We start from the raw sequence: 18,400 nt of genomic DNA on the forward strand, positions 1-18,400 counted from the left end.
TTTAAACCCCAAAGGCTGTGTAATATTCGGCTCCATAGCAGGGGCTCCCGTTTTAACCAGCTCACCCCCCCCCCGCCCCCTTTGTCCAAGGTTTCCAGAAGAAACGTGAGGAGGGTTTTAACGCGCTCCCTGTCGGCTCTTGTGTGCGCGCTTTATCCCTTAGGTCAGCCAAGTAAGCCTGAGTCTCTCTCATTGCTAAAGGTGGAGGGGGTGGGGGCAGAAAAGCACCGGGAGGGGTTCAGTCTCCTCCCAGCCACGCCTAAGAAAAGAGACAGCCGTAAGAACCAGCTGACCTCAGGCTACAACGGTGGGAGTGTTCCCTTTGCAAGCACCACTCCCCTAGCAGTCCACAGCGCCAGGGTATTTTCCTGACTCAAAGCATGACTCCCGGGAGGCAGGTAGCTGATTTCTCTCTCTCTTCCCTGCCTCATTCTTAAAAGAGGAGGAAAAAAACTCAAGCCACCAACTCCGGATTTAATTTTTTCACCTTTCCCGTCAAAGACCCCTCGGGAAGAACCTTTGTTAGGGGAGATTCCCACGCATGCAGAAGATGTAAGGGGAGTGGAGGAATCCTACCCGGGGAGTGGTCCTTGCTTTGTGCGTGCGTGTGCAGCCTCCCACGCCGCTGGCAATTTTTTTTTCTGCTGTGCTGTGCTTCTGTGAAATGCTTTTTTGGTTAAAAGAAGAGGAGATGTCACATCAGGAGCTAACCCAGCGGCTGGCGACAGTCATCACTCATGTGGGTAAGGTCGCCCCTGCCTTTTGGGGAGATTTGGAGCGCACTTCGCTTCCACAGCCTGGGAGGCGAGGCTGCCGCGGGTTAAGCAGCCGCTTTGTGTGACACACACCTGGGGAGGGGGAGGATTTCGGAGCCATCAGTGAATTGCAAAAATCCGGCTCTTAAAAAAAGGTTTGGGGGAATGCATTAGCCCAGTGTGCAATTCTTTAGGCTTTTAAAAAGGCATGTGTGCTGCTTGTGAGCTGGACTGCATTCAATCGACAAGGGTAATCGTTTCTGCAGATGAAATGTTATAGGGCACGGAGTGGGTTAAGGGCTCTGTACAATAGCGATCCTGCTATGTATCCGCAGGGTTGTCTTGTGACATTAAAATAGCAGCCGTTTACCATGGCTTTCTCTCTCTCTCTTTTTATATACTGACAATGCTGTTGGAAAGGTTTTGGCAGACCGTGGGGCAGTAATATAAGAGCTGCTTTAGCTCCCAGCCTCCTGGTAATTTTCTTTTGTTAATTTCTGGACGATTAATCATCCTGTGATGAGCCCAGAGTTAGTAGGTAGCGATTTACCCTGCTATCCAGATGTTGAAAATGATGAGCAAATAACCGCAAGAAACTGCCCATTAATTACTTCACCTGCAATGTTTCAAAGCATTAGATATACCAGCTGAAAATAATCAATTTAATAGGGCAATGGAAGATGCTGATGGGGGAGTGAGGGGAATGAGATATGCTTTTTGTAGCCTTATCTTGAGGTATACAACTGAGTTAAAGCTGATTGTGATGGCTAATCTAGGAGAAGAGAACATTTTTAAATGACTAGGCATGGAAGCAGATTTTTATAGCTGTCAATTTCTGCAGTGGATGATGTATTGTGAATGCAAAGGGCACTGAAAGCTCACAGAATTTGTATAAAATCTGTGCTACAATACTGCAGGTTCCAAGCATGGCTTTCATGTAATGTACAACAGCTCTGTAGATTCAGATCTTTGTGTGTCCCTTGAACTTAGTGGTAGAAGTGTGGTGGTGGGTGTGTATGATTATTGCATTAAGCACATTTATGTATAGATTTTATATTTTAAAATATATTGAATTGAAATGTAAATCCCAATCCTAGCCCTTATTCCACACTGATGGCCTCTGTGCCTGTCAGAGTCTTGCTGGCTTCATTGTGGCCTGATGGGTGTGATAAGGTTTGGCCTTAAGAACTGGAAAATAAACCAAGACCACAGATTTATGTGAAAGCTGCTTTGCAACTGTATGTTTAATTGTATGTTGTCTGAATGTGTTTGAGTGGAAAAAATACAATTTATTAGAGATTCTGGTATTATTTTTGAGGCAAATATTATTCTGCAAGGCTGGGATTTTGGAGAGGTCTAAGGGATTTAAGCAGTCATTGTTTTCAGCCCTCCCTTCTCATCACTTTAGGCTCAATTGAAAACCTCTCACTTAATTCCCCCCCCCCCCCAAAGTAGAACCTTTGACACATCTGAAGATTAATGCCAAGATTTGCTAATATGTAAATTGGAGGTATGTCAGTCAGCCTCATTTGGGTACTGTGGACATGTAGGAACCTGCTTTGACTATTAGCGATAAGACTAATGCTTTTCACTTTCCATCCAAAGCCTTTCTCAAACATTAATTAATCTCCGCATGTCTCCTGATAGCTGGGGTGTATTACATCTATATTGCTCAGGTGCAGAGAAGTTCAGTGTGGTTTTCCCAAGATCACTCGGCAATTCAGTGCTAGTGAGAGAAGACAATTCAGATTTCTAATGCTTGTTCTGAGCACTAGAGCTACATTTTCTTCTTCTGAGTCGTTAGAAGATCATCCATCTGTTTCCCCGGGCATAGAAGCTGACCTGAGTGTTTCCATAGAAAGTTCACATTTATATTAAATAAGGCAACCAAAATATACTTGCACAAAAATGGAAGTGGTAAAAAGTGGCTTTAAAAAAAATGTATAGCCCACGGCCGATGCACCATTTTTCTGAATCACACGTTCTAACATGACTCATGTTAGCTGAATCAGGAGCCACTTATTACATCAAAAAGTCAAGGCAATGAGATCCTCTCTAGTTTCCCATCTCATGCAAGAGCAGGACTGTTCCCATTATGAAGACATTTAGTAGCACTTTGTACTTCTGTAGCCCCTTTCATCCCAAAGCACTATTCACCTTGAACCCCAGTACAATTCAGCCATGCCTGGCTTGGATATACAGCATGCACGCAGCACAGCAGTGAGAAGTGGCAGAAAAGGAAATTTGGACATGAACCAGTTGCTACTTACAGAAAGTGCCATGGGATCTTTAATGTCCATGCAAAGTAGACAGGACATCAGTTAGTTTTTTCAATGTCTCATGTGAGAGCATCTCATGCATATGGAACTAAAAACACAGGCAACTAGGACTGGAAGGGACTTCCTATGTCATCAAGTCCCATCCCTGCTATCACAGACAACCGCCTGCTGGTATCTTTTTCATGAGTTTGTCACACCCCATCTTAAAACTAGTTTTGGATTTTGGGGACAAAAATCCTATTGGAAGGCTGTTTCAGAACCATACTCTGTGGGTTAGATGCCACCTCCTACGTGGAAATCAGCTTCTCTGCCTTGCAAGGATGATTTCAGTCTGCTAGGATCTAGGCATGTGGTTCCAGTGGCTGTGCATTTCCAAACACATGCCCTGATTCTTCTGGGAGTGCTGTGCCGATGGGCCCCAAGACATGCACAAAGCCCCAGTAAAGTCCATGTATTAAAGATTATTGCAGGACCAGTGTCCAAATAGGTAGGGCACAGTGACTAGTTTACCTCTAGTCTATACATACTCTTTTGGTGATAGGAAAAAAAACAACAAATGGTCTGGTAGCACTTTATAGACTAAAAAACATGCAGATGGTATCATGAGCTTTCGTGAGCACAGCCCACTTCTTCAGATGACCGGAGTAATGAGTAGGGGATATGAAAACTCGAAATATATAGGAGAAGGGAAGTGGGGGGGGGAGGGGGGGGGGGGGGGGCGGGAGTAGAGAAAGATGCTCTGTCTCCCATCCCCGTTCCTTTTTTACTGGAGAATGGGTGTTAGACCAAAGCAGATAAAAATCAGTCAGTCGATAGATTGCTAAGGCAGGAAGGATACCATTCAGAAAGCTGTTAGCACCTCAGTGATAAAAGTCCCCACCATCCCAAATCTCGATTAAGCCCACTAGCATGTGAATTGAATTTGTGTATGCAATGTAATTCCAGGCTTTCGCTGTGTATTTGGCTTGAGGAGCTGGCCAAAGGTGATGGGCACCTTGGAATGCATCTTTTTCTCAGTGCCAAACAATATCAGATTTCCTGATTCTGATATATATATATTTTTAACACCAGTGTCTTTCCTCTATCTTCAGTGGCATTACTCTTGCTTTACAGTTGCATTGATGAGCAAAGATTTTTAAAAAAATCTTTTACACACTTTCCTTGAGCGACATTCAAGATTGTGCTCCTTGGGTAGATGGGTGAGAAGTTGTTTGTTGTGATGGGGAGAAGAACCCATGCTTGGTGACAGCTCTGGGGCTGACAGTGGCTGTGAATTTTCACTCTTCCCGCTTGCAAAACCCACAGGGAATAAGCCTCCATGCCTCCAGAATCCCACCTACGCCTGGTAGCTTGTTCCCAACTCAGCTGTGAGTGGGAAGAGCTTTCTGGGCATTGGTATGCAGACAGGCACGCCCACCAAATGTCCCACTTTGCCACAAAATTTAATTCTGTAAAATGATTTCTGTAAGGAGGCCAGGCCACTAGGGGTGTGTCTAGACTACATGCCTCCGTCGAAGGAGGCATGTAGATTAGCCAGATCGGAAGAGGGAAATGAAGCCGCGATTATTTTAATCGCGGCTTCATTTAAATTTAAATGGCTGCCCCGATCTGCCGATCAGCTGTTTGTCGGCAGATCGGGGCAGTCTGGACGCGACGCGCCGACAAAGAAGCCTTTCTTCATCGGCACAGGTAAGCCTCGTGAAACCAGGTTTACCTGTGCCGATGAAGAAAGGCTTCTTTGTCGGCGCATCGCGTCCAGACTGCCCCGATCTGCCGACAAACAGCTGATCGGCAGATCGGGGCAGCCATTTAAATTTAAATGAAGCCGCGATTATTTTAATCACGGCTTCATTTCCCTCTTCCGATCTGGCTAATCTACATGCCTCCGTCGAAGGAGGCATGTAGTCTAGACACACCCTAGGACAGATGTCGGCTGCTCTATGAGGAAGCAACTGAACTCGGATCCTATTTTTCCATTAACTCCCTTGGTACTATAGAGCGATGGTTCCCAACTGTTTTTATACCGCGAACAGGCAAACCCATTCACAAACTTTGAGCAGACCAATAGCATTTTATTTGCATATTTCAATATTCATTATCAGTGCAATGAATATGCAAATAAAATGCTATCGGTCTGCCAAAAGTTTGTGAATGGGTTTGCTAGTCTGTGGTATAAAAAGCCCCAGGCCCCAGCGTCCCACTAGTGCCAGCTCCCTTAGACACCCCCCCACACACTATCCCCCAGCACCAGCCACTGACCCCAAAGTCTGCAGAACCTAACCTCCCCAGTGCCAGCCTCTCACCCTCAGAGCCCCCTAGTGCCAGCCCTGCCAGTCCAAATGCCTCAGTGCCAGCCCCTCACCACATCCTCTAGTGCCAGCCTACTGTTTCCAGAGCACCACTGCACTCAACTTCCCTAGAATCCTCCCGGCACCAGTCCCCAATATTAGCCCCATCCCCAGTGCCAGCCCTTCTCCCATAACTCCCTCACTACTAGCCCTGCCTCACTGCTCCCCCAGTGTCAGCCCCTCTCCTCTTAGGCCCCCATCCCCCAGTACTGGCCCTGCCCCCAGAGTCCCTCAGTATTAGTTTTCCCCCCAGCTCTCTGCAGTGCCAGCCCCCACATCTTAGCCCCTCAGCCCCCCCCAAATCCCCACAGCACTAGCCCCATGCCTGCCCCGCCCCCTTCACTTATTCCTGTGCTGCCTCCCAGCTGAGCGCTACTGCCTGGGTCACAGCTGCTCTAAGGCTGCCATGCCAGGCCCTTCTGTGGCTGGGACAAGACCCTACTCCTACTTGATACTGGTTGGCTGAGAGGCAGGGCAGGACACGCCGCTCCCGAGAGCAGCAGCAGGAGGGGAGACACGGGCTGCGTCTACACTGCAGGCTTCTGCAAAAACTTCTTGTGCAAAAGCACGTCCACGCTACAAAAGTGCATCGCAAAAGCGATGCGCTTTTGCACAAGAGAGCATCCACGCTGCATGGACACTCTTGTGCAAGAAAGCTCTGATTGCCAGTAACAGAATGGCCATCAGAGCACCTGTGCTTTTTCTGATAGGCTTTTTTTGGGCAAGAAACCCCTGTTGAGTGTCCACACACATCTTTTTGTTCAAGAACTCTTGCACGAAAAGGAGTTATTGCTCCTAGAAAGAGGTATACTTATCCCGCAAAAAGCCCTCTGTTTTGCTGTCCTGTTATAAAATTTCTTGCGGAAAAATGCACTTGAGATGTGGACGCTCTGCGGGTTTTTGCGGAACAACCCTGTAGTGTAGACATAGCCAGGGTGGCGTATCCCAGCTCCAGCCTCCAGAGCCTCTGTGGCCCGACAGCCAGCAGTTTGCAGATCGGTGGTTGGGGACTGCTGCTCTAGAGCAGTGATCTCCAAACTTTTTAGCACAAGATTACTTTTTTAATTTAAGTGCAGTCCGAGATCTACCTCAAGCCCAAATACCCTGGCTCTGCCTCCTTTGTGTCCCTCCTTTGAGTCCCCGCCCCTGCTCACTCCATCCTCCCTACCTCCCCCACCCTCGCTCACTTTCCCCAGGCAGCAGCAGAGCATTGGGGTGCAGGCTCTGGTCTTGGATTAAGGGATCTGGTGTGTGAGGGGGTCTGAGCTGAGCCTGAGGCAGGGCGTTGAGGTACCAGAAGGGGTTCTAGGTGCATGCTCTGGGAGGGTGTTTGGATGCAGGGGTGTTCAGGGGTAGGGCGGGAGCTTGGGGTACAGAAGGGGGTTCATGACTGGGGTGGGGTTTCAGGGTGTGGGCTCTGTGGGTACTTACCTCAGGTAGCTCCTGGGTGGTGGTGCAGTGGGGCAAAGGCAGGCTCCCTGCACTGGCCCTGCACCACTCCCTAAAGCAGCCAGCAAACTCCATCCTAAGACCTGTTGTGCCCCCTCTCTACTCTGTGGAGATAGGATGCAGGGTGGGAGAGGGGGCACCTTGACATCAGTGCCCCTCTTCTTCCTGCCCTGCCCTGCACAGCAAGCAGGAGGGTCCAAGGCAAAGAGCAGGATATGCGCAGCATTAGGGGGAGAGACAGCTGAAGTGCCGGCACTTGATAGCCTCTTGGCTCCAAGATCTATTGGCTCCAAGATCTACCAATCTACTGGTTGGTGGCCATTGCTCTAGAGGCTTGATTTACAGAGATGCTGAGCATTCACAGCTCCCTTTGACTGTAGGCGAGGTTGTGAGAGCTTGTCACCTCTAAAAATGAGGGTCAGGTCAAGAGCTGCTTTGTTAGCTCCTCTCGTAGTGAAAGCACTGATATAAAAACGTAACATTTTATATAAACTGCCACATATAAATTATATATAAAATGAAAAAGGACCTGCATGTATATTGCTGCTTCCACCCACAGTCTGAGTGCTTTATGAATGGCCCAGTGAAGAATTATCCATTCTAATGATGGGGGAAACTGAGCCTCAGAGTGGTGCTATTACTTATCCAAGGTCATCCTGAGACTCAGTGGCAGAACCGGGAATAGAACTGAGATCCTTTTTCCTCTCAGGCCTGTGACTTCACCATATGATGTCCACTTCCTGTCAATTTGGTCTTTATTGCTACCATAGGGCAGTTGAATGAAATGTGGCTGTAGCACAAAGCCATGTTATGCTACAGTGTTGGACAAGAAGTGAAGGAGGGTACTGTATCCAACTGAATGTGTTGGAGGAAATTAGGTCAGCAGAATGGAATAATCCATGATGGAATTTGGCTGAGATTAATACATGCAAGATTAAATTCATCAGTGTCCTAATCCTCTGTCTTGCGCTGCAAAACTGCCAGTTCTCTTGATAAACACATCTGTGTAGAGGATAGTAACTCTGCTAATCTGTGTCCAGCATACTTCATGGTAACTTCTTAAGCAATCTCCCTTCAATGTACTGCATCAGTGAGCCCTCTGATTCTCCTGTGCAAATGCAACCCCACTGAAGTCAGGCAAAGAAAAAACCCCACTGTCGATTCATGGATCATTCTCCCCTGGCCCTCCGTGACTATCTCAGAGTGTTCATGCAATTCAGGATCTCATTTCAGACACATCTACTTGGATCTGTTCTACCGTTTAAAGCATGGGAGGGGGGTTGTCATGACTCCTTAAGGGGTAACAAGATGGTTACCTGGGGGTTCGTGAGTTTTTAATCTCTGCTCAACCCCAAACCTTGCTTTGCCTCCAGTATTTAAAGTAGTGTTACAGTAAAAAGCCATTTTTCATACTTGAAAGGAAGGGGGTTACACTCATAGACTTGCTGTGTGAAATGGGTCACCAATACAAAAGTTTGAGAAGCATTGTTTTAAGATTTAATGACCTTTTGCACCGGTTTTCCTCACCTTGCTGTCTGATTTAAGCAGAGGGTGTGTCCTTTGTTCCATTACCCATGAAGAGGGACAACAGAAATACACAGAGAAATATTGGCCTCTGGGGATAGAACAAGAAGCAATGGGCTTAAATTGCAGCAAGGGAGGTTTAGGTTGGACATTAGGAAAAAGTTCCTAACTGTCAGGGTAGTTAAACACTGGAATAAATTGCCCAGGGAGGTTGTGGAATCCCCATCTCTGGAGATATTTCAGAGTAAGTTAGATAAATGTCTATCAGGGATGGTCTAGACAGTATTTGGTCCTGCCATGGGGGCAGGGGACTAGACTCGATGACCTCTCGAGGTCCCTTCCAGTCCTAGTATTCTATGATTTGCTAAATCTGCAGGGATTTCTCTGCAAAAATATGAGGTTGGATTTTTTTATTCATAGATCAGCTTATTTTCTCCTATTCTGCTTGATTGGTCTGTTTAATTGCAAAATTGGATTAAAAAGCCAGGCGCTATTAAAAAGACATTTACTGGCTTTAAAAAACTGATCAGCAAGCAAAGGTTGTAAACATAACCAATGTGTCTAATAAAACCTTCTAAAATCTGCAGATCCTTGCTTTGTATTTCCCAACACGTAGAAATGTATGGGGCTTTGATTGACGTACAAGATGTTATTTAAATAAAAGTTTATAAATTGGTTGCTTGACATGCTCTCAGAAATAAAGAACATGAGAAACTGGCAAACTGTGGACCTGGAATAGTGTTCTGAGTTCTTATCTATAGCCACATAAGGTACTTATATAATTTTGACTCACGTAGGGAAGAAAGGAGGCTAAAAGATTGCAGAAGCAGTGGAAATGGTAATTCACAGCATGTAGTCTCTGTTGCCTTGTTCTTGTGTTGGGAGACGGTCAATGAAATTAAAAGGTGGCAGATTTGAACCTAATACAAATAAAACTGCTCTTTCAGGCAGTGTGCAGTTAGACTGCAGAAGTCACTGCCATAGGAAGCTATTGAGGTAAGAAACTTTACAGCTACCACTTTGGATTCTTGCTATGGTTTATGCTACTACTCTTAGGAGCCCCAGTCAGGGCATAGCCCAGGGCTACTCAACATGCGGCTTGTGGGCTGCATATGGCCCGCAGCCAATTTTTTTTGTGGCCCACGGTGCGGTTTGGGTTCATGCAGGGCTCAACACAAGGACCTTTGTACATGACCTCCACTGGGAACATACTCAACAATGGTGAGTCAGTATCATGGTCTTTTGGTGATATGCATTTTAGTAGTTAAATTCCTGGACTGTCATTGCTCATTAAAAGTGTTGTCATATAGGTGGAAATCGGGTCAATACTGCATTTTATTAATATCAGCAGAACTGACTTAAATGGGGCCTGTGTGTTGTGTAGTCTTGCCTTAATCTTTGCATTTATGTCTGCCAGTGTGAGAATCTATTTGCATATATATATATGCATGTCTATGCAACCACACTTAAGTTGCGGTCCTTGGCATGTGCGGTGAGTATCATTGTGGCCCCCAGGACTTCCAAAGTTGAGTAGCCCTGGTGTAGCCTACAAAGATGATACTTGTTTGTATAGAAATGTGTTGAAATGTAAGTAACTCCAAAAATTGAATTGCCTAACGATAGTCTTGAGAATAATCAAGCGGGGCCTGGTAAAATACAGGTGTGATGGACTGGGCCGGGTCTGGGCACCGCTGAGGGTGTCCGCTCAGGGCGAATTGCTCAAAATCAGGGCTGTTTACAGCCCCTGACTGGAGATCTTTCCCAAACAGGTCACAAACCCATCACAGCGAGTGCTTCAGTTGCCAATCTGGCCAGCAGGAAGCCTCACAAACAAAACCCCTCAGACACCCCAGCTCTCCCTGTGCCACAGTCAGCCCTGGACCTTACACACAGGTGAGGGGTTATAGAACCCGATCTCATCTACCCCAAATGGGTCCTCTTGTTCCCGAAAAACCAGCCACAAATCCCTGATCAGTTTACACTTTGGATCTTACCCACAAGAGCACGCTGGGCCAATCCTTTACAATCTAAAATCTACAGGCTTATTATTCAAAGAAAGAAAAGGTATGAGAGTAAGGCTGTTAAAGAGTAGGCTTGCCAGGAGTCTGGTATTTGAGGCTTCTCTCCGGGAAACTAATTGAGAAAATACCAGACACATAAATGTATTTTCTAATTAAGTTAGTTTTATCATTAGGAGTATCAGTACGTAGTTGTGTACTGCCTGGCTGGTAGACACTCTCACACTGTGTGTCTACCAGTCAGGCAGTATGCAATTACGCAGGGAGCTAGGGGGGCGGAGCGAGGGCGGGATGGACTCACTCGTGCTTTGCCGGGACCGTGTTCGGGACAGGCAGCACCCCAGGATCTGCGTGCGCCTGGGTCAGCTCCGCTCCCCGCTGGCTGATTCTCTCCCACCGCTCCCCTTCCCCCCGCCAGCCCTGCTCCCCCCCGACCCCCTCCCGGCCAGCCCTGCTTCCGGCTGGCCAGTTCTTCTCCCCTGCCCCCGACGATCTCCCCCAGCCAGCCCCACTCCCCCCGACCCCCTCCCGGCTAGCCCTGCTTCCTGCCGGCCAGTTCTCCCCCAGCCAGCCCCGCTCCCCCAGCCCCGCTCCTGGCCAGCCCTGCTTCCCGCCAGCTGGTCTCCCAACCCCAATCTCCCCCAGACCCTCTCCCAGCCAGCCCTGCTTCCCGCCCCCTCCCCCCGACCTCCTCCTGGCCAGCCCCGCTCCCCTCCTGGCCGGTCTCCCCCACCCCCTCCATCTGAGATCAAGTGTGTCTGGTATTTTTTTGAAGCCATCTGGTAAGCCTGTTAAGGAGAATACACAACGGCTACGTCTACACTGGCCCCTTTTCCGGAAGGGGCATGTAAATTTCAGCAGTCGTCGTAGGGAAATCCGCGGGGGATTTAAATATCCCCCGCGGCATTTAAATAAAAATGTCCGCCGCTTTTCTCCGGCTTTTAAAAAAGCCGGAAAAGAGCGTCTAGACTGGCCCCGATCCTCCGGAAAAAGTGCCCTTTTCCGGAGGCTCTTATTCCTACTTCGAAGTAGGAATAAGAGCCTCCGGAAAAGGGCACTTTTTCCGGAGGATCGGGGCCAGTCTAGACGCTCTTTTCCGGCTTTTTTAAAAGCCGGAGAAAAGCGGCGGACATTTTTATTTAAATGCCGCGGGGGATATTTAAATCCCCCGCGGATTTCCCTACGACGACTGCTGAAATTTAAATGCCCCTTCCGGAAAAGGGGCCAGTGTAGACGTAGCCAACATGCACAAATCGCCAAGTTCTTGATGCAGGCTTTCATCAGAGATGTTACAAACTGCTATCTTCAAAGTCTCTGGTGTACATCCTATGTCCGGATGGGTCCACGATCCTTCCCGGCTCTCTGTCCCTCACAAGGCTGCATCTGGGATCAGTAGCAAGATTGAAGACAAGATGGAGTCTGCCTCATGGCATTTATATCTCTCTCTCCTGGCATCTCCCTAGCCAGAGCAGATCACATGGTCTAGTGACTTGTCTGTGTTTCACATGCTGGTGGCCATTATGTCCTGGCTGGCTGCATGTTTCCAGACTCATTCCTCAGGTGTGTATTGGCCTCTCTGAGAGCCATTGTCCCTGGGACTGTGCTAGTTAGCATAGTCATTGACTGAACAATTGATCTTTACAACAGGCAGTCCAGGCCAGTATCCATATTCATAACTCCACATACAGACCTCATACAAGTACGTGAGTAGCATAGATAGAATCAGCTTTCATTTGACACCTCACATGGCCCCCTTTGTATAGACTTTGGGGTAAACACCACCCCAACCCCAGAGGTGCAGCAATGATCTAGCTTCTCCCCTTAAAATCCAATAACGTGACAACAGGTGACATGAAAAAACTGAGAGGCAAGTTAGAGAGACTAGTTCGGACAGAACCCCAGGTCATGTTGTAAACACGTTTTGGTCCAAACTAATTTTCATAGGTGGTTTAGCTCAATTGTTAATGTTGAGAAAAAGGCTTTCTAGATAGTTATTGGTTTAGTGTTTATGCAAACGCTTATGAAGATTATGCTTGTTAAATAGCTTATGAAAATGTAGAAAATAATGAATTATGGGTAAAGCTGTGGATTTATTGTTAATTAGAGGGCATTATAAATAATTTTTAAAAGGGTAGAATGTTACTTTTAAATTAGATATGCCTATCTACCATCAAGCCCCACTCACCTTGTTTAAGGACTGATCCCCAATGTTCCGTTCCCTCTAATCTTTTCCATCCATGTGCAGAATAATTTTTTTGCACTGAGGCATGAGCTAATGTGCACCACCAGTCCCTGCTGGCTCTCAGGGCTGGCTGGAGCACATGGCATGGAGCTCTGGAGTGTGCCACCCCGTGCTCTGGTAGCAATTTCCAAGGGCCCAGGGCTCCGGATGCCACTGCTGCTGCAGTAGCAGCAGAGGCTGGGAGCTTTGGGCCTTTTCCAGTCCCTGGCTTCTGGGGTAATTGACCCCTTTGCTTCCCCTGTTGGTGGGCCTGGATATCATTTTCATGTAGTTTATTCATTTGAATTGAAATACAGCAGTAAAGAACCCCTGCCACTGTAGGTTCTTCTCTCTCAAATTCCAGCTGCACCTAAGAATGGCCATATGGGGTCAGACTAAATGTCCATCCATCCCAGTATCCTGTCTGCCAACAGTGGCCAGTGCCAGGTGGCCTAGAAGAAATGAACAGAACAAAAACAGAGCACCACTCTAGTGATCCAGCCAAGACTTAGTAGGTGTCGTGCCAGATAAAAGCTCCCTTCCTTAGGAAGCAAAAGCAAACCTGTGCACAGACACACACAGCTGGTTCAGCCCTCCCACATGCCCACAGATGGGCTCTGGCTGATCAACAGATTTGGGCTGTATCAGACGACAGCCCTTGTCCTGCAATGCTTTGCACATGACCACGAGGGTCCACCTATATGCAAGGCAATGCAGGGTTGGGGGGTCTGGGCAGAATGAATTCAGGAAACCAAGCGGCCCACATAGAGAACTCAAGGTTGGCAGTTCCCTCTTGCCTACTCTCCGGGCACCACTGATCTCTGCTGCGGCGGTGAGGTGCAGGTATGTTTCCAGGCCAGCTAGGGAATTGGATCTTAATGTTAGCGAGAAACAGGTGGGCAGCCAGTGCAAATCCCTGACCACGGGTGTAATGTGCTCCTGGGAAGATACCGGGGCTCCCATAGATCACCCTTGCTTCTACCTCCGAATGCATTCATGGCGCAGCCCCGTGATCATTTTGGAAGTGACCTACACCTCCATTGTGACGTCAAGATTGGGTTTAGAGAGGACGTCAAGATTGGGCTTAGAGAGGAAGGTGCAAAACAGGGGTGCTATTTGATACTGTCCTTTGGTCCTCTAAAAGCAGATGGGGCTGTCACTAAATATCCTGAATTGCCCACGTGGGTTACCAATGATGGATGTATATTTTCAGCTGGGGGAAGGGAGTTGATAAAACCTTGGCCAAATCCTCTAACTCAGTGTTTCTCAACCAGTGGTACAAGTACCCTTAGGGGTACTTGAGAGCAGTCTGGGGGGTAGATCAACACAACTGAACTTTGAAGAAAACTGAATTTTTGTTTTAAGTTTTACAGCGCTTTATTATTTTTGTACCTTTTTACACCCCAAAATTTCATCGCCCGCCCAGGTACAATTAAGTTGTTTAAACAAATGTGTTGAAATGGTAGCAAAAATTTTTGTGTGCCTGAAAACTGGGGGTACTTACCATTTTTTTTTTAAAGGGGGTATTTTATAAAAAAAGATTGAGAAACACTGGGCTATCCCACTGTTGTAGGCTCAGGATTTCATCCCGGCCTGATTCAGTGTTTTACGGTCATGCTTACTGAAATAGCTTGGAGGATGGGGAGGGGGGATCCATGAAGATAAGAATGGAGAGGATCTGTCTGCCTTGCTCTGTTGCTAAGCATCGGTTTGAGGTAAACCGGAACCCACGCTTTCGTGTTGCACAAGGCGGGAGCTCTCGGAGTACAGGCAGCGGGGAGGGCTGTGCCCAGCTGACTGGGCCAATTGAGCCATGGGCTGTGCTGAGCAGCCCCCTGCCACAATTAACCAGTTAAACATTTTGTTTAACCAGTTAACCAGGATTTTATATCGCTAGTCTCCCCACCCCAGCATCTCCCTTTCTTTCCTTCAGTGTCTAGGTGGGGGGAGGCAGGAGCCTGGATAGGTGGGGTGAGTGGCCACCTCTTGGGCTATCGGCCCTGGATGTCACTCATGAGCTGCAGGGCAGTGCCGAGTGGAACTCAAGGCTTGCTTAGGGGTTGGTGGGAGTGAGGGAAGGCGGGACGTCCCTCCATCTGGGTATAAATGGTAAACAAAACAAATGGGAGTGTCAGAAGGAGTTTGGGCCAGTGCTCCACTCGGTTCTAAATTGTATTGGAGAGAAGCTCAAGAAAGAGCATTATTGTCGATATGCCACATAGCACTCAATCAGACAGCTCATTAGCTGGAGAGCCTCTCGCCATCTCTCAGCTCATCTCTTCATGAATCCCTTTTCTTGCCTTCCAGTGCTGTCTGCATGGAAGGAATCCCCGGAGAGGACTTCTCCTTAGGGGAAGAGGGTGTAGGGCCAGGGGAAGGAGCTACAGTACTACTGACTAGGAAGAACACTAAGCAGCTTAATTGCTGAGGTTCTGCTCTCTTTCCCTATGGACATATCTAGGACTTGCTTGAAGTCTCTCTCCGCCCCTGAGGCAAAGGCCCTGATGTATGACTCAGCAGCCAAACCACAATGAGCCGCTCTGTGATGACTCAATAAAAAACATTTGTGACCTCAGTTAGTTAAGGAGCTCAGATTTCAGTCTTAAATGTTTTGGCTGCAGGAATTCATCACTTCAGAACTTAGCTAAGGGGCAAAGGAAAGATCAGTGCGTGAGTTACATACTACTCATATCTCACAGTGGCATAGGAAAGGTGATGGGAGCACTATTGCCCCCATTTTACAGCTGGCAGCACTGAGGTACAGAAAGACGTGACTTGTCCCAACTCATTAGCAGAACCGAGACCACTTTCCCATGGGATCTGTTTTATTCTGGGCAATTACTCCTCGCCACTTTCTCCAGACACAATGGAGATGCAGAGGAATATGAGCTCAATGCAGTGATGTCACTCTCTAGCAAGCAGAAATGGTGCTAGCGAATAATGCATCTTGTAAAAAGGACCAACCTTCCTGACATGATGCATCACTCTTTTTATTGTTCATACATCAGTTGCATTGCACACTGTCATCTGGAAATGACATGCAGGTATCTGGAGAGGAGCAGGAAAGAAGCAATGGGTGGGTGTTTTTTTTAAAGCCCCCTTTGCAATGAATGGATTGAAAAAATGCCACCGCTTAGAGCAAAATCCATACCACAAACCTCAGAAACCTGCAAATAATGGCAAGGATGGGATAGGGGAATACTGCTCTATCAGATATCAGCAACTGATTTATTGGTCAGAATTGTGTTGCACACCCACAGAGTCCATGGTCTTAAATAAGGGGAGCAGCAACTTCCACAGCAGAGTTTATCTGATAAGGAATGGCCACCTGATAGGAGAATGAACAGTGTGTGGTGAAGGCAGTTGAGATCTGTCACTGGATCACAGATCCAAGGTGCTATCCGAGTGCAGAATACGTTGCCTGCAGATAGGAAAACAAGAGAGCCGCATCTGAGAAGTGACTGAACCCGTATGTCACTGGAGATCCATGTCCAACTTCTGTACTCAGAACTAGTGCAAATCCAGAGTAACTCCACTGACTTCTGGTGGATTTACACTGGTGTACTAAGATCGGAAGCACACCCTTTGCTCCCTCACCTCCCGGCATCTCACTGCCCCTCAGCCTTACAGAAGGCAATAGATGTGACACCCTTTTAGTAAAGGGAGGCCCAAAGAACACCTTGGGTACGTCTACACTAGCCCCCTAGATCAATCTAGTGAGGCTAATGAGGGCGACCGGAGTTGCAAATCAAGCCCGGGATTTAAATATCCCGCGCTTGATTTGCATGTTCCCAGCTGGTTACCATTTTAGAATTTAACTAGCCCGAAGTAACTGCCCGCGTCTACACGCGGCAGTGAAACGGGCTTCCGATTTAAAGCCCTAAATCGAATTAGGTGGTAAACCTCATTGCAGGAGGAATACTTTGGGCTAGTCAATTTCTAAAATGGTGACGGGCTGGGAACATGCAAATCAAGCACGGGATATTTAAATCCCGGGCTTGATTTGCAATTCTGGTCGCCCTCATTAGCCTCCCTAGATTGATCTAGGGGGCTAGTGTAGACGTGCCCCTAGTTAATAGGATGAGCATCCCACCCATGACTTTTATCGCTGTATTCCTTGCAATGGAATAAACAGAATGAGGTGCTGGGTCTGTACAGAAGCTGCAGGGACCAGATTATTAGGAGCACTAATGGAAACTTCCCTTCACCCAAGACCATGCCGCTTGTGATATGGTTTTGATGACCATGCCTAGAGCCAAATCATCTGCTGAACAATAAGCTGCTCTGTGAGCCCATTTTCCTCCTGTCTCGTGTATTCTGATTCTCTACCAGCTCCACGACAGAAATCTCTTCAGTGCCAGAGAGAGGAGGAGAATAACAGGGGGAGGAACCTGGATTGCATAGTTATAAAGATGGCAGAGCTTCGGAACGTGCCCCGCTAGCAGAGGCAGACTTTCTCTCTGTTTGTTGCCATGAAAGGGAAATCAATCCCTATTTCTTAGCACCAAAATGAAGCAGAGCTGTAAACTGTTACTCAGCAGGGCCAGCCCAGAGGGCAGTGGTGGATTACGCAGGGTAAGTGCCATGGAGTTATATGCAGGAAACTTCAGTCTATGGTTAACTCAAGAGTGTAATATTCAAAGCAGCCACTTTCTACCTCCATCCATTGCAGTCTTTAGTGGAACATTCCTCATCCAGGACAGAACGGCAAGACCCAAATAACATGGCCAAGGGGGAGGCCAAACTGCCTGTATCTGACACGGACATTGAGTTACCAGCATCATCCATTTTGCTCAGCAGGACCAGCTGATGCCTCGCAAACTCCAAAGCCGCCTTGTTCCTACTACGCATCTGCTTTGGAGTTGTCCTGAAAACAGCTCTCTAAAGTTACAACTGAACATAAGAACGGCCACACCCAGCAAGACCAGTGTCCTGTCTTCCAACAGTGGCCATGCCAGGTGCCCCAGGGGCGGGGGAATGAACAGAACAAGGAATCATCAAGTGATCCATCCCCTGTCACCCATTCCCAGCATCTGACAAACAGGCAAACCGCTCTAAAGTTTGAGCGCTGACCCCCCCAGGGAGCAGCCTATTGGCCTGACTTTTCTCATTTACATGGAGTCTCTCCAGTGATTTCAAAACTGAGGCTATGTCTATGCTGTGGGGCTGTCTCTACATTGGCACCCTTTTCCAGAAAAGGGATGCTAATGAGACACTTCGCAATTGCAAATGCCGCGGGGGATTTAAATATCCTACTTTCAAGTAGGAATAAGGGATCTTCCGGAAAAGGGTTTATTTTCCGCAAGATCCCGTCTAGACTGGCGCTTTTCTCCGGCAAAACCCCAGTCTAGACGGGATCTTGCGGAAAATAAACCCTTTTCCGGAAGATCCCTTATTCCTACTTGAAAGTAGGATATTTAAATCCCCCGCGGCATTTGCAATTGCGAAGTGTCTCATTAGCATCCCTTTTCTGGAAAAGGGTGCCAATGTAGACACAGCCCGGGGGTTTTCTGGGATAGTGGTATTCCAGAAAACCCTGCTGCATCCAGGGAATGCGTTTGCTCTTCCATCTTTTTTTTCCACAGAAGAGCATGCGCAGATCGCCCGAACCCAGCTCTTCCGGGTTGCAATCTACTTGCCATGGGCGAGTAGATTGCATTATTTTTCGAGCCCTGGATATTATTATGGTGGGAGGGGCCCACGAAGGCAAAAGTGCCTAGGGCCCACGAAAGTCATAATGCAGCCCTGGAGCCAAGGGATGACCGGTAGAGCGGAGGGGGACTAAAGTGGTGTCACCCTAGTGTGG

The 18,400-nt window shown here is 47.7% G+C and overlaps 1 protein-coding gene across 5 annotated transcripts in view; it reads left to right on the forward strand.

Annotated features, from left to right (window-relative positions):
- The first annotated feature begins 227 nt into the window (after positions 1-227).
- The window catches only part of MCF2L2 (MCF.2 cell line derived transforming sequence-like 2), a 317,180-nt gene continuing 299,007 nt past the window's right edge, over positions 228-18,400 (forward strand). For all 5 annotated transcript variants that reach the window (XM_075938060.2, XM_075938055.2, XM_075938058.2 and 2 more), the window contains exon 1: positions 228-743. In XM_075938060.2, coding sequence (XP_075794175.1) covers positions 665-743 — 79 coding nt within the window. In that variant the 5' untranslated portion in view covers positions 228-664. The remainder of the gene's footprint in view (positions 744-18,400) is intronic.

Source organism: Pelodiscus sinensis, chromosome 10 (genome assembly GCF_052426305.1).
Source record: "Pelodiscus sinensis isolate ZL-2025 chromosome 10, ASM5242630v1, whole genome shotgun sequence".
In the NCBI taxonomy this organism is placed as follows: Eukaryota; Metazoa; Chordata; order Testudines; family Trionychidae; genus Pelodiscus; species Pelodiscus sinensis.